The 27,418-nt window shown below is 39.4% G+C and overlaps 1 protein-coding gene across 2 annotated transcripts in view; it reads left to right on the forward strand.

Moving 5' to 3' along the window:
- The window catches only part of LOC107394453 (semaphorin-6D), a 285,366-nt gene that overhangs the window by 189,857 nt on the left and 68,091 nt on the right, over positions 1-27,418 (forward strand). For both annotated transcript variants that reach the window (XM_015973381.3, XM_015973382.3), the window contains exons 4-15: positions 7,970-8,164; positions 8,675-8,789; positions 9,612-9,669; positions 12,942-12,998; positions 13,142-13,243; positions 17,751-17,841; positions 18,075-18,197; positions 19,029-19,117; positions 19,365-19,454; positions 21,125-21,252; positions 23,094-23,225; positions 23,340-23,495. In XM_015973381.3, coding sequence (XP_015828867.3) covers positions 8,032-8,164; positions 8,675-8,789; positions 9,612-9,669; positions 12,942-12,998; positions 13,142-13,243; positions 17,751-17,841; positions 18,075-18,197; positions 19,029-19,117; positions 19,365-19,454; positions 21,125-21,252; positions 23,094-23,225; positions 23,340-23,495 — 1,274 coding nt within the window. In that variant the 5' untranslated portion in view covers positions 7,970-8,031. The remainder of the gene's footprint in view (positions 1-7,969; positions 8,165-8,674; positions 8,790-9,611; positions 9,670-12,941; positions 12,999-13,141; positions 13,244-17,750; positions 17,842-18,074; positions 18,198-19,028; positions 19,118-19,364; positions 19,455-21,124; positions 21,253-23,093; positions 23,226-23,339; positions 23,496-27,418) is intronic.

Genomic DNA, 27,418 nt, shown 5'->3' on the forward strand with positions numbered 1-27,418 from the left:
AAGAGACAAAGTGTATTTTTTACCATCAATCTCTAGAAATATCCATCAAAATGTTGTTGAAAATGAATTAAATGATGCCCAGTAGTTGAAAAATAGTGATGATTCATAACACTTAACCTTAAAAAACAGGTCTAAATACATGAGAGCGGGTCTAAATCTCTGGGCGACAACATATTATACGCCGTTTTCGCTTCTACGTGTGCAAATAAGGACAAAACACATTATTGATTTGTAGCAAGCGGTAACAAAACTTTCACCATTTATAAACGTGGTTGTTGTACACGTGACTTCTTCGCTCGTTGCGTGGTGAAAGGACGTCTGTGCTTCTCATTTTGCTCATTTTGGAGGTTGAACGATCTGATGAAGAACTCCTAAAGATTTTTGACTCCAGTGGCCATCTGTTGGTAAGGTCTAACTCAAATACAAAAATACTGCTTACAATGATTTAGGTTTGTAATAATAATAATATAATTAAACATTTTATTTATAAGCACTTTTCAAGACTCTGAGGGTCGCTGAACATAAAACATGAACACACGTACCACAGTTTTAAAACGATGTAAATCAATTAGAGATAAGAACTGAAGATGTACTGCGCCCTTATGCCAGGAAACACACCATCACTTAAAAGACTGTAACTTAAGAAACACAAAAAAAAAACAAAGTAACAAAAATGCACCAAAGAAATGTAAATTAACACTGAAAAAAATATCCTTAAGACATAATCAAAACAAGCGATCCACATGTGTGTATGACCGATTAGACACATGAATCTATGTACTACACATTTTTTATAAACTAATGATGCAGACCAAAAACAGCCTCAGATGGGTTGTCCGATATCGACATTGAAATGTAATAATGGAAATTATCGGTTCAGTTTTTACACCTAATGACCGCTTTTACACACCATGCACGTATTCTACATCAAACCTTTCAGCTACTTTTTTCACTCAAAATGACAAAATGTTGTTTTTGAGGTATTTGTGTCTTTTTGGCACAACTTGTCTCACTTTAATTATAAATAATAACTAATTAAAGTAGTTGTATGTTTTGCACAGATGATGTTTAATGTTTAAGTAAGCATGCCAAGCTGATATTGGACATCCTTAATAATCCATCCTCTAAAACACAGAAAAAACATCAAGAAGAGACTAATGCCAACTAAATCGGTCTAGAATTCCTCTGAGATGAAACAATATATCCAGAATAGCTTAAAGGGACTGGCTGAACTGTCTTTGGGAGCATTTTTTTAACAAAATACTTGAAAAAAATATTTATACCAATGGAAAAAGGTTTCTGAAGAAAGGGGTCAGATCTTTGATTTTAATTTTTTTTTTCGTGTGTGTAGTTTGTTTGAAGGCTTTTTCCCCACAACAGATATATTTTAAATAAGGACTAATTCCCTAAATAGATCCTACTAATCTGCAAAAAATAAACTTAAAAATACAAAGTGTACGAAATCCATCCCAAAAGTGACTATTCGATTGTTTAAAGTAGAAAATTTAAGGAGACTGAGACTCCAGCACGTCATCCATCCTCCTCACAGGTAAATGACCCAATGAGTAAACCTTCCATCACACCATAGACCTTAATCTCATTACCATTTATCAGACTACACAAAAATCATCACCACTGCTGCCGCCACTGTGACCTATCTGACACCAATCTCACTTAAACCTCAAAGTCGTTGTGACGTTCTCCCGATAACAGTTAATCCGGTGCTGCCCAGCCACAGAGGTGAGCCACTGTTCATTTGGCGCATAAACAAGAAGCTGCCACCAAATGATTTCTATCAATTATCTAAATTAGAGCAGCTGCAGGGGGAGTGGCTGTACAGAGGCAGCGGCGTTGTAAGAATTAATGAGCATCCAGCGGCCGAAGAGTGCTTGTCAGACATACCAAAGTACTTCGAAAGGCAGAATCAACTCCAGTAATTCTGAACAAACTATTGAAAAATATGAACTTTTTCATGTATTAAACATAGTATTGCAAATAATCTTACTATTTGTGAAGATTTTCTTATCTGATTGGTTGATCTGAACCTGAATGTTTACTAAAATTATAACTGCTTGTGGGATTAATTAAGTTGATGGCTCAGACTGCTACACGCTTGGTGTAAGCCATGAATAATTGCACTGACCCGGACATAAGGAGCTGATTTTCATCTTCGGAAATGGCAAACACATTTGTGCTCATTGAAAAGTGTGAAGAGACTGCACTGCAGGGGACTTAGGTGCCCATAATTTATTTACTCAAATGTCCTGATTAGTGTTCTAAAGCGGGTGTTTATGTATTGATCTTCTTTGTATGCGTGGCATTTTGCTTCAGCACCATGGATAGCTCCATATTTGTTCTAATGGATTAGTTTGCACATTGGTGTGGAACTGGGCAGGAACACAATACGGAACAAGGAGCAAAAGTCTTAGTCATCGAGGGTCAAGTCCAAGTCTAGTCTCCTGTCTTTGAGGGGTGAGTCCACTTCACATTTCTAGTCTTTGAAAACTAGGTCCAAGTCAAGTCTCTAGTCGTTAAAGGGTAAGTCTAAGTTGGGTCTTAAATCTTTTGGGTTGCAAGTCGGAATAGAGTCTTCCAGTCTTTGAGAAGAGAGTCAAAACTGGGCCTTGTGTCTGAACTTTACCTTGGGTAAACGTGTCTGACTTGAGTCCGGATCTTTGGTGGGCAGTCGTGTCTACCATATATGGCAGCAGTTCTTAATCACCTGCTGAATAAAATCAGGTGTGTTGAAGCATAGAAACAACCTAAACATGATGGATAATGACCCCCATAAAGATGTGGCATGTATTTAGCATGCTAAGCTAACTGCTAGTTAGCCATAAATGTCCTTGCAGCACATGTTAATGTAAGCACTGCTGCCCCCAGTGACCAGAGGCTTGTTTATCATGATAAAAGACCTCAGCAAAAATGAGTCCTGCTTCCTCTTCCCTTCCCCTTGACGCCTCACCACTTCCCCCCAAAGAAAAAGAAAAAAAAGGGGGGCACACCCCAATTATTGAGAAGCTCTCATCTAGTTGCAGCAGAGTAAAATAAGAAATTAAAAATAGTAAATCAACATAATTTCCTAACCTATTTGCACATCTTGCTTCTGTTTTTGTTCTTGTTGTTGAAGATACGGACCTCCCTGCCTTTAAACTAGCACATGGCATAGATTTAGACTTGTTTGTTCTGTTAAGATTGAGAGCTTGTCAAAAGAAAGAAGGTCACAGAGATATTCCAGTGTTTCTGACTCACTATGAGCCTGTTGGCAGCAACCAGGTGTTTCCTGTCAGAACATTTTAGAAAGCAGGAGCCAAAAAAGTAGTATTTTTGTGTGAATTTGTCATGGGAAACAACAGAATGTTTTAGAAATGGATAAAAATAAAACATCATATTGTAGTTTCCAGGCCCAAGAAGAAGCGTTTCCTTCAAACTGTTATAAAAGCATCTGGTACCTGATGTTCAGCTGCTCTTTGTTCACTGACATCATGGCGTCTGAGTTACTACTGCTCTCTGTTGTTCTAGCCGCAGAGCAGTAAACAGTTAAACGTGTCCAAGTAAATGTCTCGACTCCCCAAGGAAGTTGTGTAAAATTGATTAATCCTTCAGTAAATGTGTAATCGATCAAACTCTGTGTGGTGGGTGGACTACATCAGCCAAAGCATATCAGATTTATGATCAAATCTCAATATTGGCCTGTTCTATAAATCACCGTAAACCACTCCAGAGACTGGCGATCCTGTCTGAACCTTTTGTGGCACATTAGTTCTGCTGATTAAATGACTGATCACTCCTGCCAGAACAAAAAAACGAACATGGCCGGACTGCAGAAAGCCTCAAACGAGGAGGAGAAGAAGGACAAGATGTTTCAATTACCTAAATGCGTCCGGGCTGACTGATGGGGAAAAACATAAAGTTCTCAATCCGCTCAACCTGAGCATGACTTTTTGTTCATCTGCTCAAAGGAAGAAAACCCAGTGTTCACGGGTTTTCTTCCACTTAAACAAAAATGAAAGACTGTGGATGAGAGCCTCCGACACTTTTGACAACTATCTGAGAAGTATAAAGGAAGCTGTTTAGGTTTGACAGACGGAGGTGAATTAGGAGAAACAAAGTAGAAAATCTTCCAGAACTGCACAGAGACGATAAAAATGAAATCACAAAAATAACAAGTCAAGGAGAAGACGCGCACAGAGCGAAAGAGCAGAACAGGAAGTTAAAAAGCATCAGAGTAAAACGTAAAAGTGAAAAAATAACCCAATCCAAAGGTTAAAAATCTTTAGGTCACCTCTACTGTTAGATTATTTGTCATTTATCTAGAAATAGTGTAATTATAGAATCATTCATACAAACATCCTGTAAGTTAGATCAGATCCATCACTCAGCATCTGTTTAATCTTCTTGCAGCCTGAACTGAGTCGCTTATTTTAACCTGTAAAGACCTTTTATTAGCCAATATTAACATTTGTTTGAAAAGACCAACACATTTCTGCCAGGAGTGGGAGAGACGATTATAATGAGGGATGAATCTGAGCTTAGACCTTTTTTACTGAATAAAAGCAAAACCATAAAGTCTGCTTTATTTAATACCAGAGAACGTTTTACCCTCGCATGTGTGCAATTATCTGCCCTAAATGACACGTTTGAAGCAGGTCTTGTGCAACATCCATTTATCCTTTACGGCGGTACGTTATTATGGCTTATAAAGGCCAATATGTTCTGTATTTAATATTTTATTTATGAGTTGGTGCAATTTTCATGTTTCAAAGAAAGTTATTTGTCCAATAACAAAAATAATGATGCTGCAACAAGTTTCTAGCGTTGATCAAACATTTTCTTTGTTTTACGTTTTGTCTTTCATTTAAAATTAGTTTGATTTTTAATTACAGTCATAATCTGGACTCACCATGTTGAAATCGGTGTGGATGAGTCTTACGATTGCACCCTAACCCAAGCCCTAAACGCTCTAAAGGGTATGGCTGCTACACCGATCACCCCAAATCCCCAAATATCAGCACTCATGACGAAAACCGATCAGCACGGTGTGATTCTGAGTTAGGATAGTCCAGAAAAAACAGAACCTGGAAGCTTCCTGGAAGCAATCGTTGCATCATGCTAAATGGTGCTACATCACTACAAGGTCAGATAGTGATGCTCCTCTAGGCATTATTGTGTCTTAGCAGAAATTCTGTATCTGAACACATTTTCCAACCTAACTAGTGGCGGACATCTTCATTTTAGCTTCAATTTTTGTATACAAGCTAAAAAATAAAAAGGTTCTTGTAAAATCTAACTGTAATTCAGTGATTTCAGCTCTAGACACAAGAAGGCAAGTTAATGTCTCAATGTTGGGTGAAGAAATGATAACAACCCAGCTAACATCCATGTTACATTCAGACGTGTAGCTCCAGGCTGTAATGGTTGCACACATTTCTGTGTGTTGACACAGTCCAGGTATACACATCCAGGTGTAAATTACATTTGGGAAATGGGACACTGTTTCAGACCACACGTCCTGAACAAGCCCTAAATAAAGCCGTCTTCTCTCCATGGTGAGCTCTTAGCTGTATGTGTGATTGACTCGTGTTTCATTAGAGCTCATACTTCGTCTCGGCCTCGTCTCGCCAAGCCAGAATTGACTTTGTGGCTGATTTGGCTCTGAGCAGAAAAGTGATGATTGAAAAAGTTGAAACACACGAACACGCAGACCTACTGACTGACTGGGGCTATTTTTATTGAGAAATGTAACTAACTGCAGATGACTTATTCGTCGGTCTCAAATATTAAATATTTTGCAGCAACACGTGCCATCCAATTATTTTAAGACAAAAGTAGGATGAAGTAGTCTAGTTCCTGGATGACGAGGCCAGATAATTATGCCATTTTAACTCAATTCTCCCAGTCTGTACTGATTGTTGTGTGATTTAAAGTAAATTTGGTCTCATGAGTTTCTATCCTCTCTAAATGGCTCAACTACTGACATAAATGGGAAACTACTATCACAGTCAATTAATGGATATTTTGCATTTACACACTCAAAAAATGTTCTTATAAAACTGTCATCTTAGTAATGTTATAATGGCCTGTGCTGCTGCTAATGCTAGCCCGAGTTACTGCTAGTGCTAGCCCAAGTTACTGCTAGTGCTAGCCCGAGTTACTGCTAATGCTAGCCCAAGTTACTGCTAATGCTAGCCCAAGTTACTGCTAATGCTAGCCCAAGTTACTGCTAATGCTAGCCCGAGTTACTGCTAATGCTAGCCCGAGTTGCTGCTAATGCTAGCCCGAGTTGCTGCTAATGCTAGCCTGCACTACTGCTACACACACATGCTCACACAGAACACAGTTTCTAGATTCAGGCAGTCATAAAGTCATCGAGTAAAATGGCCAATCAGCAAGCAGCTCATTTAATATTCACGTTCTGATTGAGTTGGTGTGGTAAACCAGTCTTTCCATTGCAGGGCTTTATTATGGGGTTATTGTGGGCTCCTGGACCATTTTGAGCCCAAAAAAACGTTCCATGTGCTACATTGAGGCTCATAAGTTTCCACTTGTAAATAAATCTCATCATTCTTGAACACCATGAAGTAATTATGATGTTTTTGCTTGATCAAGCAGCTGTATGGCTTACTCTTGAGTTGTATTCAGACTTCAGCAAGTATTAATTCAGACACTGTGCTCATTTAAAACACCTCTTGGACGCAGAGCCCGTGATATCAGTGAGAGAAGACAAGAGGTCTGGTTTGCTTAAATTTCAGAAGGCAGTTTATTACCATGAGCCGTTTGATCGAGTGTTTTGAGGCCATGGAGCTCGAGTACGAGATTTCCAGCCATCACTACATCACAGAACGCTTTCATCAAAGGTCCATGAGTCAAAACATGTATATTGACAGACTTTGGATGGGAAATGTGCTGGAGCATCAAAATTACTATGAGCAGAGTAGTACATTTGCCTTTTGTGAATCAGGTTTCAGCCCAATTCATTGAGTTTAGTAAGAAAAACGTGACAAAAATATAAGATCAGTGTATTATATGTGTTGTCCAAATCAACACCAACTATTGGCCCTCCTTCCTTCTTCTTTGACTTAAAGAATAAAGAGTGGAAGGTTTCAAAAAACTTAAGGCTGTTTGTCATAAGGAGGAAGTTCAGAAAATGGAACCAATCACACTTTGGTGAAGGTTTCAGATTCACATAATCTTGTTTTTCCTTTCTGGTTCATTTCCAGTAAAAGAAAAAAAGGGTTAGAAGAAAGTTGAGCAGCGTTTTCTACCTCTGGGTGTACCTTTCTTCTTTTCATTTGTCACTTTGTGTGACGGAACAAATCCAGAGAGTGAAGAGATGACAGGAAGAAGGTGATGAAGGAGGGGATTAGAGAAGATTGCATCCCTTTCATTCTCTCCTCTTTTCTGTTATGTCACTGCGTGATATGATTAAGAAAGAAAACATCAGAGGAAGGTGATTGGCTGAGGTGTTTTTTTTTACAAATCGAAAGAGTTGTGTAAAGTTAAAGGTAAAGGAGAAAGAGGGTGAGAAAGGTCCACTTACATCTGATAAAGCAGGTTTGACATGTTATCTGTTTTAAATGAGCATTTAGCACAAATAATAAAATAAATATTTTTCATTACATTTGAGGTTTGACCTCCGTGACCTTTGAGAGTTTTTTAAAGAACTTTCTGAACAGGAAACAGCTTTCTGCAGCTTTAATCATTTCTTCCACTGACTGATGTGATTCTCTGATCTGAACCATTAGTATTTGTCGTTATGAAGACGCAGATTCATGTGTTGTCCTGTGTGGTGCTACAAACAGGCCATTAGTATGCTAATGGCTGTAATTAAGTGTGCGTTTGCTCTGTGGCCTTACAGGGTAATGCAGGGCTAAATGTGAATTGCTCATAAGTAATGGCTTCTAATCAACAATTTAACTTTTCACCTTTCTTATGCGAGTTTTAAACCTTTTTTTCTCCTTTCTCACAGCTGATATTCATCATGACCTGCTGACGTCACCGCCTCACCTCGCTCCAAAGGTTTCCTTCAAAATGGCTTTGACCAACTGGCTGTGGCGGCCATTGTTGTTGCTGTGGATGCTCATCCTCACTTCCTGTTTGGCGGAGTCAGCCTCAACAGCCTTTCCCAAAGACTTGGAGCCGCTCAATGTGGTCAGCTCGGAGCGTGAGTATACTTTATCCTGCTTTTATGGATATTTACTGACATCATATTTTTAGGTTATTTTTGGCATTTTAAAAAATAAAAGTATTTGACCTTAACCCCCAGAAGCCCAAATTTAGAAAACAACTGCAAAATCTTTTTTTAACCTTTCACATGTTGTTCTAGGAGGCCAGATAAACGGGCCTATTTACACATTTTAACAGCCAATAGTGTTGCAGAACTGAACAATAGGACCTATTAGCAATGTAAATGTGGTTTTAAAAAGAAAAAAAATGGGGAAGGTTTATTTTTGCAGACTTAAATCTGATGTTGTAATATTACAACCGTGGGTCTCTGGGGGTTAAATTGGAAAAACACATATTTTTTTCAGTTTACTTGGCCTTTCTTTAGAATTATTTTTGCTAAACTATTAGTTTTTAAGTTTTAGATATAACCGTGCCTTTCAGCATATTTTTCCTGCAACAAGTTTAAGTAAATAAGCAAATAAAGCTCCAATCTTGTATGTGTGTTTAGAGTCGTACCAGTATCCAGGTTTTCAGGGTTTGATCCAGGACAACGACACGTTACGTCTGGGTCTGGATTTTCAGAGAATGCTACGGATCAATCACATGCTGTACATTGCTGCGAGGTGGGAACACACAGACACACACACACACACACACACACACACACACACACACACCAAAGAAATTGAGATAACTCAATTTGCAAGCTGGAAAAAAAAGTCTAAACATGATTTTTATTATTGTTAAAATAGTTATTTTAAAAGTAGCTGTTTTTCTTTACAAGAAAGTCAATTTAATAATCAGATTTGTGGAAAAAATATATAACTATGTATTTACTGCTGTAAATACTTCACATGCACTTATGCCTTTTCATTAGCTGGTTTATAAATGTGTATTCAAAAATTTTAATTGCCAAAAAAAAGTCTATATTTAAACTGTATATAGCCTTTTATTTACTTATTTGTAAGTTTTTTTGTTTTACCAACATTTTCCATTGGGACTAAAATCATTTAAAATTTCATAAAAACAGATGTTAGATTTAAGTGTAATACCAGATTTTTTGTTGTTGTTGTTGTTGTTGTTGTTTTAGCTGAAGTTAGTCCATGTTGTCCGTTTTGTGCTTTTACATTTTATGCCTTTTTTCCACATAAAACTTTGCCCAGAATTTTTGGATGCAATGTTGTGTGTGCCTAAAAAGTCCAAATCAGGTTTTTTTTTCAATTAAGTTCACTCATGAAAAGTCAAATGGATCAAAATCAGCATCTTTGAAAAGTAAGACCAAGAAAATATCCACAAGTGTTTGATGGGACTCATACCTAAGTTTGACTCCAGCACAAATAAAAACAACCACACGAGTGTGAAGCCGCACATCCCGAGAACCCGGTAAATCTTCAGAGATGTGAATCTGCACGGTTAGCCCTGACTCTGTGCTTTGAACTCCTCAGGGATCATGTGTTTGCTGTGAACCTGACGACAGCTTCAGAGGAGTTTGTCCCGCAGCTGGTGAGTAAATTTATACGATAAACAGTTTATTTTTGGGTTTGTTGCTTCAAGAGAGCACCGGCATTCCTACACAGAGTATTTTGAATGGAAAAATGACTTTGTTGGATCAGAGTTTCTCCATTTGCCCCGGAGCAGCAGTCTGCTTCTTTTTGAACTCTGAACGTGTTATCGTGCTCCATGTTAAAATGATTTTAAAGGTAAAATAAGGTGAGTAGCTTTTGAAGTGTGTTGTCCATTTTAGGACACCTTTAGGTTTCAGGAACACATTTTCAGACTTTAGACCAAATGGCTTCTCATGTCAGACTTTAAAAGTATCAATAAATGAAAGAAAATGTTAAATTTTTTGATCCATAGCACATATAAAAAGGCTTCAAAAGTCTCAAACTATGTTTTCAAATGTAACTTTTTTTAATGATCTGTTTGAACAACGCATTTGAATTAGAGTTTATTAAAGATGATCCATTTTTTCACTTTTCAAATCTTGGAAACTGCATCAGTCCAATATTTCCTCCAAGTTTGTGTCTTAAATGGTAAATGTCCTGTATCCGTATAGCATATTTTTAGGGTTCTGCGGCCCCCCAAGGTGGTTCACAACACAATCAGTCATCCACTCATTCACATAGACATTCACAGGCCGGTGGGGATGAGCTACAATGTAGCTACAGCTGCCCTGGGGCACACTGAAAGAGGTGAGACTGCCGAACACTGGTCCCTCCGACCACCACCAGCATGGTTAAAAACACAAGTTCTAATTACTTGAGTGCCTTGAAGTACCTTAACATTATGGGATGCAACTTGTAGAATGGCCTTGAGTATTTTAGAGCATAAAATAATAGCGTTAATAAAAAATAAGGCTACAGTAATGTAGAAGTGTAAGTGTACCGAGGATGTTGCCAAGTGGAACACCATTTCTGAGCATCAATCTTTGTTCCTATTACATTGCCATGGAGCAAATCTATATTATGTGATGTATTAAACTTGGAAAATTAACTGTAACTGCCCCCACAGAGAGTTCCAAGGAACCCATAAGCAACAGTTCTTGCCCATTTGTGAAAAGATTTGCATTTTTGCATTACAAATACACAGTTCCTGTGTGAGGTTCAGCTTCACTCTGTGATTTAGTCTTACATAAGAAAGTTTCCCTCAAAGTGCACTGAACACGTCAGAACTGGCAGCAATAGAACCTTTTTCCTTTTCGCACAATAGATCCATTGAACATCAGGGCGGCAAAAACAAAACTATAGCGGCTTGTAATATTTGAGGCGGCACAAAGTACATGTTCCCTTTGATTTCCACACCTCCTTCTCATCAAAGAGAAAAGGTTACAGGGTGACTTCTGACAGTAATAGGTCTCCTGGTGTATTGTGGGATAGTGGGCTCACAACGGTGCTTTGATGTGAGCGCTTACACTCGTTATCAGAGATTCAACCACAGCAGGGCTTCTGAGGACCGCGTTGCTTTCTGCCTCTGTGTTTATTTTACTTTAAAGTTCCTTTTTATCATTGATTCATGCTATTTCTTTATTTTACTGGAACTCAAACTTATTTCTGATTATTTATTTTTATTTTATTTATTTATTTTCTTTTTTTGCAAATCAGTGAATAATTGCTTCAGTCAGATGAACTTTACATGGAGTAGGAAATAAAGCAACAAGTCTAAAGTATCAACTTTTGGTTTCTTTTGGATAACATTTTAGTAATATTCTCAATCCATGACCTCAGGTCTCAAAATGTCAATTTTGTACGTTGAACTAGTCAAAATCACCCATGTGCTTTCTGTTGTCCACAAATATTTTTTTGTCTTTCAACTCTGCATCGACCAATAAGATAAGAGTTTGTTGCATTAATTTCAATTGAATTTAAAAAGCAAATGTTACTTTTTTGATAGAGTTCCATTCAATAATCAAAAAGTTTTTTCTAAAACAAGAAGTCTTGATCATTTTTTCTTACATTTTTTATAATTATAGTGAAGAAAATTCAAAATGCTCTTTAGATTCCTTATTAAGCTCAACTTTTCCAAGTGGTCCCTCATCGCAGGGTGTCAGTAGGTCATTATTTAAAGAGCAAGTCACCCCCTACCAGAGTCTAACTCCACTCCCACTTCATGTTTGAAAAATGCAACACATGCTGTTGCCTGGCAGACCGAGAGGGCGGAGCCGCTAACAAATACACACACACTCAGGCTCACGACAACATTGTGACATCATAATGTACCAGTTTACATCATAGCATACTTCTTAGCCAATAGCGGTGGCAGGTTTAAATTAAAATACAGTGCAGAGTTTTTACCTGACAACGGCACAACACTGCCAATTTGAGGCAGAATATTTAAATTTTAACTAAGATGCACTGAAGTGCCAAATTATTGACGACACATGTCTGCAGCACGATTAGACACTCGTTTATTTAGTTTATCAGCAAAAAAAAGTTTATTTGGGGGTGACTTGCTCTTTAAAAGTGGGACAAATGTTAGAGAAATAAAAAATCCTTTATTGTTGATTTGCAGCAATTAAATTATAAAATACGTCAAGATTTCCAACTAAAGGAAAGAGATCTCAGATGAGAGGCACTAGCAGTTAAACTGGCTGATAGAAGAGATGTTTAATTATTTTCCTTATTAATAATGAGATCATTAATAATACTAATGGTAAAGGAGCAATACAGTTGCTTCTAGAGCATAAAGTTCAGTTCCAGACAGCTCACTTTAAAAGTGTTTTCTGTTAGATGGACGGTAAACAGTCGACCCGTCGTCCTTTAGCTGCTGTCGATCTTGCGTCCAGTGTCATCAGCTCAGTCTGAGTAACAAACACTCGACAGCTTCCACACCGATCTCTGGAGAATTTATTAACGCTTCTCTTTCTGCTCCACTTCCACCGTTCCAACCATTCCTCTACCGATGTTTTTCCCACTCAATAGTTTCTACTGCGGTTAAATTATTCTCAATAATTCTTTTTTTTTTTTTTTGAAGCAGTAAAAAGTCACACACTTATCTCTGCATCTCAGGAAGATTTGAGTTCCTTCTTGAACTAAAACTGTAGCACCGATAACAGATTTGTGGTGCAACATCTCTCTGCGGGTCTGCCAGCCTTTTTAATCTGTGCTGTCTCAACAGCTGCTCACTGATTGACCTGAAGAGTTTACTCAAACAGCTCAGACATGACTCACATCCTCCTCAACTGTGTGTTTGTGTGCCTAAATCTAATCAACGCACTGCACCGGACGTCTCAGGAGGAGAATAAATAAACGCCGCGCTCTGCTTTGTTGCTGTTTCAGAAGCTGACATGGAAGTCCAAAGACGTCAGCAAGTGTACGGTCAGGGGGAAGAACAGCGTAAGATATTACTAAATTTTACCCACATTTTGCTGTTTCTTCATTGTTTCTAATCATTTTAGTCCACTTTATCAGTAGTGAAAACATTTCTAATGAATTAAAGACAATATCATTTTGACCTCTATTATAAACGTGTGTTTCAGGATGAGTGCTACAACTACATCAAAGTTCTGGTGCCCCGAAACGATGAGACCCTGTTTGCCTGTGGAACCAACGCCTTCAATCCAACCTGTCGAAACTACAAGGTGATCATTAAACTGCTGGTCCATGTTGTTAGAGCAGAAATCTGGAGTTTGTCCACAGGGGCACCCTCTAGAGGTGGAAAAATCCATCGCACCTTTAAGCTCGTCTCCCCACTTCAGTAATTACGGCCCTGAAGCAGGGCCTCTCATTCGTCGATGCGCACCTCTAGGATGTCTAACGGTATTGGCTAATGCTGAGCGACCCTCAACTCAAATTGCATGGGGTCTACGTGACAAGAGGCGGGCTTAGCAACAACTAAAATGTTAACGTCTTGCCAATAATACATCACAGCACAGGGTCAGTAACAGATCATTCCTGAGAGGGCGAACATTTCAGATTGCTGCTTTAAATGAACACTAAAATAACCGTGTGTGTTTTTTTTTTCTTTTTCTTTTGTAAAAGGTCACTTGAAGAACCCTGGGGTGTTTATTTTCCCACAACTTTACTCATTCAGTGATGTCTGTTCCTGCTCGATCCGTATTGATAGTTTCCAGGCTGCAGTGGTGGGAAATAACTGCCGGCTGTTTGAAGGTCTTGAAAGTTATTGAGTTTTCAGGAAGCCAAACAGTTCTCTTAATAACTCGTTAATTTTATTTGTTTTTTCATCTCTTGGAGGGCTTTGAGTAAAATGAATTCTAAAGAGTCGACAAATGGGAATAAAATATTAAATAAGTTATTATTAAAGATTAAACGAGTGGTTTCCAGCTGATGTTGCCTCTAGCGGCTCATGAAAAGGTGCTCAGAAAAACTGTCTCGTTCTTGCCTTCATCATCTCATCACAAGTTAGTCAGTGTGTTGGTTTATAAAGATCAATTTGAAGTAGTTGAAATGAGCTCCATCTATTATATACCGTTATATAATAGTTATATAATACTTATTTTCATATTTGTATGTCTAAACTTATCTTACACACATTTTTAGACAAATAGTTCTGTTACGTCCTCTATTGGTGGATAAGGAGAAGGGCAGGGAGTAACACGGACACACGTGTTTCAGGTGTTAAAATTGTAAACAATGATTTTATTAAAGGATTTTAAAAAGACAAAGCTCCAAACGTAAAAGTACTTTAAAAACACATTGTTAAAATGGCCATGGGTTTATGTTTAGAACAGACACCCGAATGCTCTCAAACATGCACAAAGTCCACTGACTATACACAAGTTTGGGAGCCAAGAGGAAGCCAGCACTCTGGTCCCTCGTCTGTTAAAAACCTCTAAAAGCTGTTAAGCTTCACTGAGGCCCTGTCCACACGTAGCCGGGGATCTGCCAAAACGTAGATATTTTTCTACGTTTTGGCCTGTCATCCACACGAAAACTGAGTTTTTTCACACGAAAACGGATCTTTTTAAAAACTCCGGCCAAAGTGAAGATCTGTGTTTTCTCCGTTTTGGGTGTCTGCGTGTGGACAGACAAAACCGGAGTTTTACGATCCGCAACGTCACTTTCCGCGACAAAAAAATGCTGACATCACGTGTGCGACCTGTGTTTACACTAGCCGACATCATGGAAGCCTTCGGAGCTGCGCTCTGTCACTGCCGGATCCATCAATTGTCCAAGCGCTTTCTGCTTGTTTGTTTTTGCAAGCGGAATTACTGCTCCTTGCGGAAGACCACAGACGAAGGACGAGGTTAAGAACGGGGGAAGTACTGCCGCCTACAGGTCTGGCATGTCCTTAACAACGTATTTATCCGGGTACGTGTGGACAGAGTTTTTTTTTTAAATGAGGTGGTGTGGGTGCAAGTTTTTGGAGGGGCGGATATTTGTTTAAAAAAAAAACGGCTACGTGTGGACTAGGCCTAAGCTTAAAGAACTAAAACCCATTAAAAAGCCATTAAAACACAAACACATGGCACAGAGTCTCTCCCTTCCTCCTGGCAGCTCTGCCTTGTACGTTGCTCAGGAAGTGATCAGCCCAAGTGAGTGCAGCTGTGCAGGTAGGAGGAGGCAAAGCACTGGGTGTTTCTCAGTGTCATGGCGCCTGGCCTTGCGAGGCAATGTCTTGCAAGGCCAGGCGCCTTGCTTACGAGGACACTGTCCTTCCTTGGTCAAAGAAAATGGTTAAATGGAACAGACTTGCATCACGTGACCACGGCTTCCATGGCGGTCACGTAACGTCACGTGACCCGGGAGACAACATTATATTTTATATGTATTAGTTTCAATATAAGTATAAAATGAGCCTTATACTTTTTAAATTGTGTATATGTTTATTAAATTAAAGATATAAGCGAGTTACTACCCGCTAGCCACCGAAGCTGCAACTACTAAGCAACTAACCAACCATAGATAACTTCTTTGGGTCTAAAAAACATTTTAAATTAGCTGACTTGCTTTTAAACTTGAAAACTGTCCCCGAAGTAGCTGCCGGCATCTGATCCGGTGTCTTTTTGAAACTACCGTGGTGTATTGTGCGTAATTTTTGACCAAGGCTAGGCTACAAGACACCTCCCGTGTGCCCTTGCTCAGCTAGCTAAACGGCTAACAAACGGAGAACACGCGCCTCGGTAGAACATGAACATTGGAACCGATTGGAACACGTCTTGGCGGCTCCTGATGACATATCTCCTAGGCAACCGGGGCGGGGCCAAGACATCAAGGCAAGGTTCCTTGCTTGACATTGAGAAACGCCCACTGATTGTCCTCTGCAGCGTCAGATTTCTGGCACAAACAGCAACAGCTGTAACAAGTTCCTTGCTTTATTAGTATTTTAGGAATACTTTGTGCAACATTAAAACTAAAGAAAATGTTAATTAGCAAAATCATAAAATATGTCAATCTTCCACAGCAAATAGTTTTTAAGCTTTAGTTTGTTTATTGTTGTGCTTCTGTTTTTCTCTTTTGTTGAATAAAGATTTCATTTTAGTCCATTATTGATTTGGCCAGTCCGAATGGGGAAAATGGAAAAATAAAAACTGATTTAAGTTTTAAATTAGAGGAACTCTTCTGTTGTGTTTTGATAAACATTTAGTGAACATTTCTACAACTTAAACAGTTTTTCACTATGATAAAATTGTGTAATAAAAAGTATGAATTACTTCTTTTAAAATAACACCAAAAGAGGAAACTGGCTGGTAAGTTCATGGTTACAGCTCTGCAATGGCGAACTGAAATATACCAAATTTTCACTCATCATTTTGCATAAATGTGTTTATTTATTGTATGTTGTTGCTGTTTTGATCATTGTCAGCATGCATGCACTTCTTTTCAAATACGTCTCATATTTGAATAATTCCTTCTATTTTAATTTTTCTGTGAATTTGAATGGTTACATGCTGCGTTTGATGGCTGAAGAGAGATTTCCCCTGCATTACCCTCCAGTCGTGGCATAATAAGGCGGAAATTTGCTTCAAGGGCAGGACAACTTTGATTCTGACAGTGTTCCCTCTGTCATAATTGGATGCCTCTCTAAATAAAACACCACCTTCATGAATCCCACCATCTCAGGTGCCACTCCAGCTTCTTTCTTCCTCCTCGGTAGCGGTTGCTGAAGGTTTGATTGACAGCAGATGGCCCTGTTTAGCAGAAACTTCTGCTTTGAAATCTCCGGCGGCGGGAAAAACAACACGTTTGAGAGAAGATGAAGAGCTTTTCTTTCTGTTTTGAAGAGTTGGGTTCTAAAAAAACTCGCGTGTAGCTGTTGGCGCGTCAATGATGCCTGGTCTCACTTTATGGCTTCAAGGTGCAAAATGCATCACCATCAGCAAGGTGTTAAAAAATAACTCAGCTTAAATGTCTTTTCTTGTTTTTTAAATTACCTTTTAACCTTATTTATAAACCACAGCTACTGCAGAGCTGACACCAGTAGAAATAAATAACCCGGAGGGAAAAATGTCAATAGAGTTTAATTATAATTACAAAGAGAAAATGCGTGTTAAAGGGCATGAAGGAAATTGAGCCCTGTCGTGTTTCATGATAGATTTATTACAGATGAGGGCAAGTGAGATGTATCCTGAATTAAAATCGGCAAACTAGGCTGGCAGAGGAGCGGGAGAGTTCAGCACTCGTAGCTAGGGAGAGACTCGGCTCCCCAAGGGAGAAAATAGCAGACAGGTGTATTTATGAGGCTTCTCAGAAGGCTAAACTCCCTGTTAGGGATTCAGCTAGCATACTCAAAAATGGTGCCAGTGTCACAGCTGCAGGAGCAAAAAGTTATCCCAGCTCCATCGGCTTTGCTAGAACAATATCAGCGACAGAATTAACCAAACTAAGTCTGTTAGCATTATTAGAAAGCTAGCAGAGCTTTTGTTGTGTTTTCTGGCAACAGTATTTACTTCGTTCTTAGCTAAATGAGTGCTTTCCTCTTCAGTACTATATTAATAGATGTTCTAGCAGCAGGAGTGCAAAATATGAACTTATCACCAAAAACCCGCAGCTGAATGCTAACCAACCTGCTGAAAAGCAGCAATCTTGTTTGCTGGCATAGTGTAAATGTAGGTCTGCTTTAAGAAAAAAAATAATGCTTGTTTGCAGCTCTAAATTTTCAGTTTTTTTTTCTCATTTTGTCATCAGATTAACTCTTTGGAGCTGGTTGGGGAGGAGGTGGTCGGTCAGGCTCGTTGTCCTTTTGAGTCGAGTCAGTCCAACGTTGGGCTGTTTGCAGGTGAGTCCACTTGAAACCAATGCCCCACATTTCAGATTTGATCCAGAAAAGTTCTTGTAATAGCACAGCTAGCATACACATAGTGACTAACGACTGAAAACTACTTTCGTTATTGTTTTTACAAATGTAAAATTATTTTAGGACTATTTTAAACAAGTTTGATTTGAATTTTATTTGTGGAGAATAATTTACGGAGCTCAGTGTCACAGGATTATTATTATTGTTTGTTTTAGGGGGTGATTTCTATTCGGCCACCATGACAGATTTTCTAGCCAGCGACGCAGTCATCTACAGAAGCCTCGGCGAGGGCCGGCCCGTTCTCAGAACCGTCAAATATGACTCCAAGTGGCTCCGAGGTTTGTCCCCCAGAGATTAGTTTGATAACTGCTAGATGAGTGGAAATCAGTAAAACTGCTCATGTTTATAAGGTTTTTTCCCCCACTCCCTATAAAAATTTTAATTTTGTCTGACCCTGAAATTCTCAAATGTTTGGGTCGAATCTAAAGTCTTTTTTCAAGACCAGCATCAAAATTGTCGAGTTAAAATTCCCAGTTGGCTACTTTTAAAATTTGTTTATAAATAAAAGAAACAAAAATTATTTTATTTACACAGATCCCAAATAGACCCAACATTGTAAAAACATTTGTAATATTAATAATTTAGTAAATTGGTAATCTCATCATTATAAGTCCATTTACATCAGAAGCGTACTGGGGACTGCACAAACTCACTCAAAGGGCCGTAAATGCCCCCCTAGGCCACACTTTGGACCTTTTATCAGATCAAAACTTATTAAAACTATAGCTGGAGCTCTTAAATCTTGTTTAATGAGTGAAATATAATTATTGAAAGTTCTGTACTGTTTTTTTTTATAGTGCAGAATCTGAGTCCAAAGTGATGGAGGCCATCTTTCTCATTCTGAATCGATCCTTCAAACCCAGCTGCAGTTAAATGGAGCTCTTTTTAAATTCTAACACCTCTACATCTTTTTTTTTTCTTGTTTGGGTTTTAAAAATGATTCTGAAAAAGGCACATGTCAGAAACAATAATGTAAGAGTGCTTTTTCCCAGCTGATAACTGCAAGGAAGTTTTGAACAGCACAGACCGAGGGTGAAAAGTTGGAGGCAAAAAGACTTTTACCTTGAAAGTTGAGAAAATAGATGATTGTTATTCCGTTCTCTCTGCAGAGCCTCACTTCTTGCACGCCATAGACTACGGTAACTACGTCTACTTTTTCCTAAGTGAGATCGCAGTGGAATACACAGCCCTGGGCAAGGTACGTGTGTGAACTTTTCTTCCAACAGCAAAGCAGCAGCTGAGACTCTGAAATAGGAAAAAACCCAAATTGCATGTTGGTATTCTTTTTAGAAAATGTCCATGTAGCAATAGTCTTGTTTAATCGAGTCTTCTAAGAGAATCTTTACCATGTGTGGATGGATGAAAGATTCTGCAGGTTTGAACAGGTTTCAAAAAATGTTTCTATTTTCTGTTCTTCTAAACACTCCTAATTAAAACGCTTACAGGTGGTGTTTTCTCGAGTTGCTCGGGTCTGTAAGAATGATAACGGAGGCTCTCCCAGAGTGCTGGACAGATACTGGACATCCTTTTTAAAGGTGATTTTCTTAATAATAAAATTATTTTAAATCATATTTATTTGTTATAATTTGTTACAGAACTTTAAGCGGTCCTGTCATTTAAAACCAGATTGTTACTAATGTAGCATATAGAAAAAATCTGGTCTGTCTCTGACTTACTATCCTGTCTAAATTAGCAGTGATGCAAATTACAGCATTACTGTTGTTCTGACACAAAACTGGTTTAACGTGTCTTAAGCTTAGACACACACCCGTAAATTAGCATAGCCCAATGCACTATATTGTCTATAATACAGTAAATTAATGTTGGTCGCAGTAACACTAACCACAGAAAAATTCTAGACCAAGCTCTTGCTGACACCGGCCTGAGCTCCTGCTAACGCCGGCCTGAGCTCCTGCTAACGCCGGCCTGAGCTCCTGCTAACGCCGGCCTGAGCTCCTGCTAACGCCGGCCTGAGCTCCTGCTAACGCCGGCCTGAGCTCCTGCTAACGCCGGCCTGAGCTCTTGCTTACGCGGGCCTGAGCTCCTGTTGGACCAGAGGTGTACAACAATGAAGAATGCTGAAGCACAACTCACTTTCAAAGATACTGGGAAGGTCCAGACTATGAAAGAAGGCTAGATAGACCCACAGTTTGTGGTTCTTGTCTTGTCCCTCATTTGTCTGCAAACCCAGCTCTACAACCAACCGGACATTCACTTTGTTCCTCATTCATCCTAAGTCTCGCACCTCTTGACTCCCCAATCACAGAACAGGTTCCAGCCTCAAGCAGCGTCATAGCGCCATTAGGCTAAACCAGCCAATCAGCATGCAGCTCATTTAATATTCATGTCCTGGCCAAGTAGGTGGGGCAAACAAGTCTACAGCTCTATTATGGGGTTGTGTTTATTAGGGCTCCTTAGCCATTAGTAACTTCAACAAAGTGTATGTATATGTATATTTACACACATATATATATATATATTATGTATATATATGTATATATATATATATATGTATATATGTATATATTATGTATATATATGTATATATATATATGTATATATGTATATATATGTATATATGTATATATATATGTTTATATGTATATATGTATATATATGTATATATGTATATATGTATATATGTGTATATATGTGTATATGTGTATATATGTATATATGTGTATATATGTATATATATATGTGTATATATATATAAATATATATATATGTATATATAGGGCTGCGCGGTGGCGCAGTGGTTTGAGCTGTTGCCTTGTAGCAAGAAGGTCCTGGGTTCGCTTCCCAGCCTGGGATCTTTCTGCATGGAGTTTGCATGTTCTCCCTGTGCATGCGTGGGTTCTCTCTGGGTACTCCGGCTTCCTCCCACAGTCCAAAAACATGACTGTTAGGTTGATTGGTCTGTCTAAATTGTCCCTAGGTGTGAATGTGTGTGTGCATTATTGTTTGTCCTGTGTGTCTCTGTGCTGCCCTGTGATGGACTGGCAACCTGTCCAGGGTGTACCCCGCCTGACTGCCCGTTTACCGCTGGACTCCCCCCCCCACCCCACCCCCCCCACCCCCCCACGTGGACAAGCGGGTTCAGAAGATGGATGGATATATATATATTATATCTTATTGTAGTACACTTTTATGTTATTTTCATTAAGTTGTATTTGTCATAACTGAAGGCTGTATGTGTGTTAAGGCACGGTTGAACTGTTCTGTTCCCGGAGACTCCTTCTTCTACTTTGATGTTCTTCAGTCTCTTACCAATGTGCTGCAGATCAACCAGAGACCTGCTGTTATTGGAGTCTTCACCACTCAGGCTAACAGGTAATCTCTCTCAGGGGGTGTGATTGCATAAACAGGATATTTCTTACAGTGCAGTGATTATTTTAGAAAAGATGGGGGCATGTTTTGGATGTTTTTTTTCTATAATGTATTTATATGTATGTGTGTCATAAGGAAATGAGGCTCAAAATTGATGAATGTAGTGCAGAAACAATTGCATGAAGAATGATGGCCTTTTCTGAGAAATGGGAGCTTTAAATATGAATAGCAAGAATAGCTGGCTGTCATTTGGACGACACAATCATTTTTCGATTTATTTATTTATTTTTATTTAATTAAATTTTTTTTTTAGGAAGGAAAGGTGGTGGGTATTGTTGGAAAGCAAAGACACTCCCTTTCAGTCAGGGACATTTATGGAAATGAGGACATCATTTAAAGCCTGGAAACGTGATTTCCAGGTTCCCACTCCTGGGACTTGGTTTAAGATTTCATGTAGAAAGTGGGTCCCTGTTAAGATATGGGTCAGGGATAATAAAATGTCAAAGAGGGTCTTCACAGGTATAAATTTACATAACTTATTATGCAAAATGGAAATGGATTTTTTTTAGGGTTTCTTCCCCTTCTTTTTATTCATTAATCTTATTCGGACTTCTCATTTTATTTCCCTCTGTATATTCTTCCCTTTTTTCCTATCAGAGCTCTCATCATAATTCAGGAGACAACCTTTTTAGCATCTTCTCAATCTGTTAAATTCACTTGTTGATCATAAATCTGCAGTAAAAGAGTCGGTCCTCTCTGCACGTGTCTCTAATGTACAAGCTGTCATTATTTGAACACTGGATTACAGAAGAGTTGAGTTAATTGAAGCTGAGCTACAGATTAAAGATGAGATGGCTGTTAGGGTATCGGGTACATTTCATTTGTTGTGAATAAAAAATTCTCATTGCATTTGAAGCTTGTTTTTCAGGTCAGAGTGATTTGCTTCTTTGCCATCAGGATTCAGACATGATCAGACTTTAGTGGCTACAAAAATAGATTCACGTATTTAATTCACCACAATTGGTTCTTTACCGAGTCAAGCCGACAAATTATTATAGAGAAATCTGTCCAAATTAGAGTCATGCCCAGTCATATCATCAATAGCATGTAAATTATGTTACTGTTTGATTTTAAAATTGTCAGATTGTGTTCACATTAGTTCGTTGTGCGGTGGGTTGTCGCAATTTGGTCAAAAAGAGTCAGTGTCTTTCATGTCAACAAGAACATTGTGACTATGTAGAATTGGCAAATCTTCACCGTGGTCAGAGTTCTTGAAATAATCATTTTTGGTGGCTCTTATCTTTACTTTCATGTGGGTGACAGCCCAAACTGTACTAAAATATTTTAAATGATTTGTGGGATACCCAGCTACGTGTGTACAGGGTCTGATGGCGGCACCGTATTTCCTGGTCCACCTTCGATCCAACCCTTCTGGTCACTGGACCCGAGTTGTGAACCAAAGAACACAATCCTAGATTCTCCTCATCCAAAGGAGTCAACTGAGATGTTGTCTGACTAGGATGCTTCCGAGTCACCGTCCTCTTGACATCTTTGAAGCAGTAGGGAGGAAATCCCTAGTCAGACACAGAGTTAACCCGACAGATTATATATTCTCTCTGGATGCTGGAGAGTCACGGGGAGAGGGATGTCTGGGTTTCCCTCCTGGATCTTGCACCTCTGCAACCCAATCTCAGATAAACATCAGAAGATCGTTGGATGGTTTTTACTGGTTTTTGTCTCCGTTTACGGAGTTTTGCCCAATTAGTTTGGTATTCTTTTTTAAATTACCGAACCTTCCAGCAGAATGATTGTGACAGATTTTCTTATCTCCTGTGTTCCTCTAGTATCCCAGGCTCAGCAGTTTGTGCGTTCTACATGGACGACATTGAAAAAGTCTTCAATGGAAAGTTCAAAGAGCAGAGAAACAGCGACTCGTCTTGGACGCCAGTAGCAGACGAGAACGTCCCCAGACCGAGGTGAGAGGTTCATCTACATAAATCTAGGAAAATATGAACTCGGCTCAGCTTCTTCCAGCGGTAGAAGTCACGAAGCAGGTCACAGATGAACTTATTATTGTTCTTTACCTCCAGGCCCGGTACATGTGCAGGTGATGGACCAGCCTCAGATTACAAATCCTCGGTACAATTCCCAGACGAGATGCTGACCTTCATTAAATCATATCCTCTGATGGATGAAGCGGTCCCCTCCGTAAATGACCGGCCCTGCTTCACTCGCACATCCAGCAGGTAAAACGAAACGCATCAGCGCCACAGAACCAAAAACTGCTTTAGACTTTTAGAGTCATTTAGAGGAAAACAAGAAAATCCGACAGTCACTGAACGATCCACGTTGGGAAAAGGTGCCAGGTTATGCATGTAGATTGCAACTATTGAGATTTGTCACTTCCTGGTAAAAGGAGAATTTAGAAAAACACCTACCAGGAAGGGAAAGGAAAGGTGTCTGCCGCACAAGATAAGCTGCATACTCAATGGCTTACGCCTACATTTGACATCTAACGAGAAGCTCTGTCACCTTGGTGTTAATTTTAAACCGATATTTGCATCAACAGGTGTGATTTAATTTCAAAGTCTTGTGAAATTTACATGTTTCCCCTTAATCTGCTGCAACAGGCTGCGTGTTTTAACTAAACGTAACACTCCCGGGCGCCTCGGACGACAAAGGATGAATTCTGAAAGACCAAATAAAAAAGGGAAGGAAGTAAAGTGTACCCAGAAAAGGTTAGTTAGGAAATTACAACTGCTCTGAGAGGCCGTGAATCCAGCATCTCGCCCTGAGGCCTGGAGGATAATCATCAGTATCAGCCGTGATTAGCCGTTGGTCCACAGGAAGTTCTCGCTCCGTCTCCCTCCGACTCCTCGGCTCTGAAAATCTGTGACCTTTTTAATCTTCCTCTGCAGATTTCAAATGAGTTTCTGATGGATTCTAATTACCAGTCTGAGATGAGAATGGGATTCTTAATTCCATGATCAAAATAGCCCACTCTACCAAAGAGGTCCAGGCTGACCCAGATACGGTGATGCCGATATCCGAAGAGCGACACGGATCTGCTGACTTTTATATAACGCTGGTGAGCAGCCAGAGTGCCGGGGAGAAACATGAGCCTGGATTTGTTCCCTTTAATGGGAATTTAATGTCCAGGAAGGGAATGCAATAATGGAAGCAAAGCAGAGATAAATCCACCAGATGATTGTCTTTACTTTGCAACAAACTGATGGATTATCAGAAATATCTGTGCTGATACTAGAAAAGTCCGGGGAGGAATTTTAATCGTGTTTTATCTTCAGATCAACCAAGTTAATGAATAATACATCTTGTAAACAGATTTGTGCTTTTGGGAATCTGATATAATTCAGACTTTTTTGACACTAATTGGTTTTCATATTAGAAAATTAACAAAAGTGGTTTAGTGAAACCCAGAAAAAACACTGCAGGGTGAAAGTTTGATAAAGTTATTTAAATGTTTAATATGGAACAGAAACACCAGAGCGACATCTAGTGTGGGAAGGGTGTAGTTGCAACAATAGAACAAGGTTTTCAGCCATCAGCAGACCAGATTCGCGGCTGATTTCTTTTATTTGGGTCCATCTGTTGTAGACTTGACCTAAACTCGCTCTGGTTTTAGATTATTTTTTATGGTCACTCAACTTCTGAGAAGGATCAGGATCTTCTGGGCTCAAAGGCTGCTGCTTGACTTGCTGAATCCCCTGAATCGGCGGATTGTTTGGCAACCCGCAATGGTGCTCTCTATTGGCTGGTAGATGTACACATAAAGACAGTGTAGTGCCTGCCAAAATAAATATTTCTTTATATGATTAAAATGTAGCTTTTAAAGGAAATAATTTACCTTCATTCTATACCCCTCTAAATGTGCAGTGGAGGTATTTTTTAATTCTTTAAATGTAGCTTTTTATGAAATTGTTTCATATTCAACCTTTAAATCAACAGCTGCTCGTCAGTTTCAGCTCTGGTCATCCGAACGCTTTGTTGGTGTAAACGTCCGCATCAATCACCACAATGAAAATGGAGCTCATTTTATTTTTATTTGTTTTTGAGAGCTTTTATTTTTAGGAAGGTGGAACTTAATCCCCCACATAAACGTCCCCTTAAGCTGCTGCCAGTGTGATGTTAGATCCGGTGTAAATAAAACCAGCTTGTTCTTGTTTAAAAATCTTGATTTAGATTTATTTTTCATATACCGTAAATCCTCTAATACAGGCCCGGGCCTGTATTTGACTCAAGCCCATCAAGCTCCAGGCCTTTATTGGAAGGAGGACCAGAATTAGAGGCAGGCCTCAATTTCTATTTGAGCAAAATGAACTAATGGTTCGCTGGAGTTTTTGACAATTAAAATTGCGCCCACATTTTCAAAGTTAAACACATTTCTTTTAACAACGGTAGTTTCTGCTTCAGCCCTCTCCCCCTCCCCCTGCACAGCGGCCGCAAACTCACTGATGCGCCTGCAGCCTCTCGGAGTTCCTGCTGCTCTAAACATTAAAATAATTATTTCATTTTCTGTTCCTCACTTCTGATTACCTTCAATGGTGTCTGTTTGTTGCAACCACCAGGTACAAAAACTAACTTGTTTTTATTTGACTATTTTTCTGTCCTGCCTGTTTATTATCTTCCTGCATCTCCTCTCAATCCTAAAGAGAAACTGCTACCTGGGTTCATATATATTCAACTTATGAGTTACCTTTGAACTGCAGTTCTAAAAGATCTACCGACCGCAAAAACAGCGGAGTGCGCGCTGCTCGCCGGCCACATCAGTTAGGTGCGTCACCGAGGACAAAACAGGCGATGCACCCCGATCCACAGCAGCAAAACGCATCAGGCATAAATAAAAGAATATGACAGAAAACATAAAATTAAATGAGCAGACATGAACGATCGCGTGTTAAATTAGTTTTTGAGGTGGCGACACCTGATTTGATAATGTTACTGTGGCCGTGCTCAGGGCGCAGATGTCTGGAGCGCGTCAACAATCAGAGCTTTGCATGCGCAAGCTGGTTAAGGTTAGGATGGGGGTGAGGGGAAGGTTAAATTGCAAGAGGGTAAACGTCACAATTTGGTTAAATGTCCGTTTTACGGCGGGTGTCAGTACCGACGCTCTGGCACAGCGCGTTGCCTCCCGATGCGCAGGAGCTTGTCACCTGCTGACAGCAGGCTGCTGTCTTTTCCGAGGACTGCATCTTGCCGGTCATTATCACGTGACAGCGACTAGTCGATGACAGGCATAAAAAGTCACTATAGAGCGGTGAAGTCGACTAGTGACTAGTTCATACAACCCCTGCTACTGCTCCCCAGAGTGTTCTGCAGCATAATCAGCACGTTCTCTTTGAACTTGATGTCAAATTTTCGCCTCCTCTTCGTCTCCGCACGGTTAAAGTTACCCTCGCGGTCTATCACTGGCAAATCAAAAGTAAGACGGATGACACAACCACCCCCCCATACTTGCTTGTTACCACATTCCACCCGGCCACAAAAAAAAGCCATTATTCACCTCCGCCGACTCTGACACCGACCAAAATATGATACCCAGCAGTTAATTAAATGCAGGCTAATATTAGAGGATTTACGATAAGTACGAAATTTTAATCAATCAAGTTTTATTTATATTGTGCTTTTCACCACCCCCAAAGGGGTCCCAAGGCGCTGGACAAGAAAAGTAACAAAGATAAAAGTAGCAAGTCATAAAAACAATAAAAACAAAATGCGAACATAGACATTTGTGAGAACAATAAAATACCAATGAGATACAATTTAGGTAAAAGATAATTAAAATTAATTAGTTAAAAGAAAGCTACAAACCAAAAAATGAAAACCAGAAACCAAAAGCTTTAGGAGAAAGCCATCCTATAAAAATTTGTCTTCAACCTGCTCTTAAAGACTGCCAGTGATGGGGACTGTTTGATTGTTGTTTATGTTGTTTATGTTGTTTATTTATTTAGCAGACGCTTTTGTTCGAAGCGACGTACAATTTATAACCTATAGGGCATGTTGTGATTGTGTGTGGGAGCTGGTTCCAGAGAGAGGGTGCAAGGACTTGAAAAGCCCGATCACCACGAGTCTTAAATCGGGTGCGAGGGACGATGAGCAGTTTCTGGTCAGCCGACCGTAATGGTCTTGAGGGAACGTGCTTTATTAAGAG

This window comes from Nothobranchius furzeri, chromosome 19, assembly GCF_043380555.1.
Source record: "Nothobranchius furzeri strain GRZ-AD chromosome 19, NfurGRZ-RIMD1, whole genome shotgun sequence".
Classification (NCBI taxonomy): domain Eukaryota; kingdom Metazoa; phylum Chordata; class Actinopteri; order Cyprinodontiformes; family Nothobranchiidae; genus Nothobranchius; species Nothobranchius furzeri.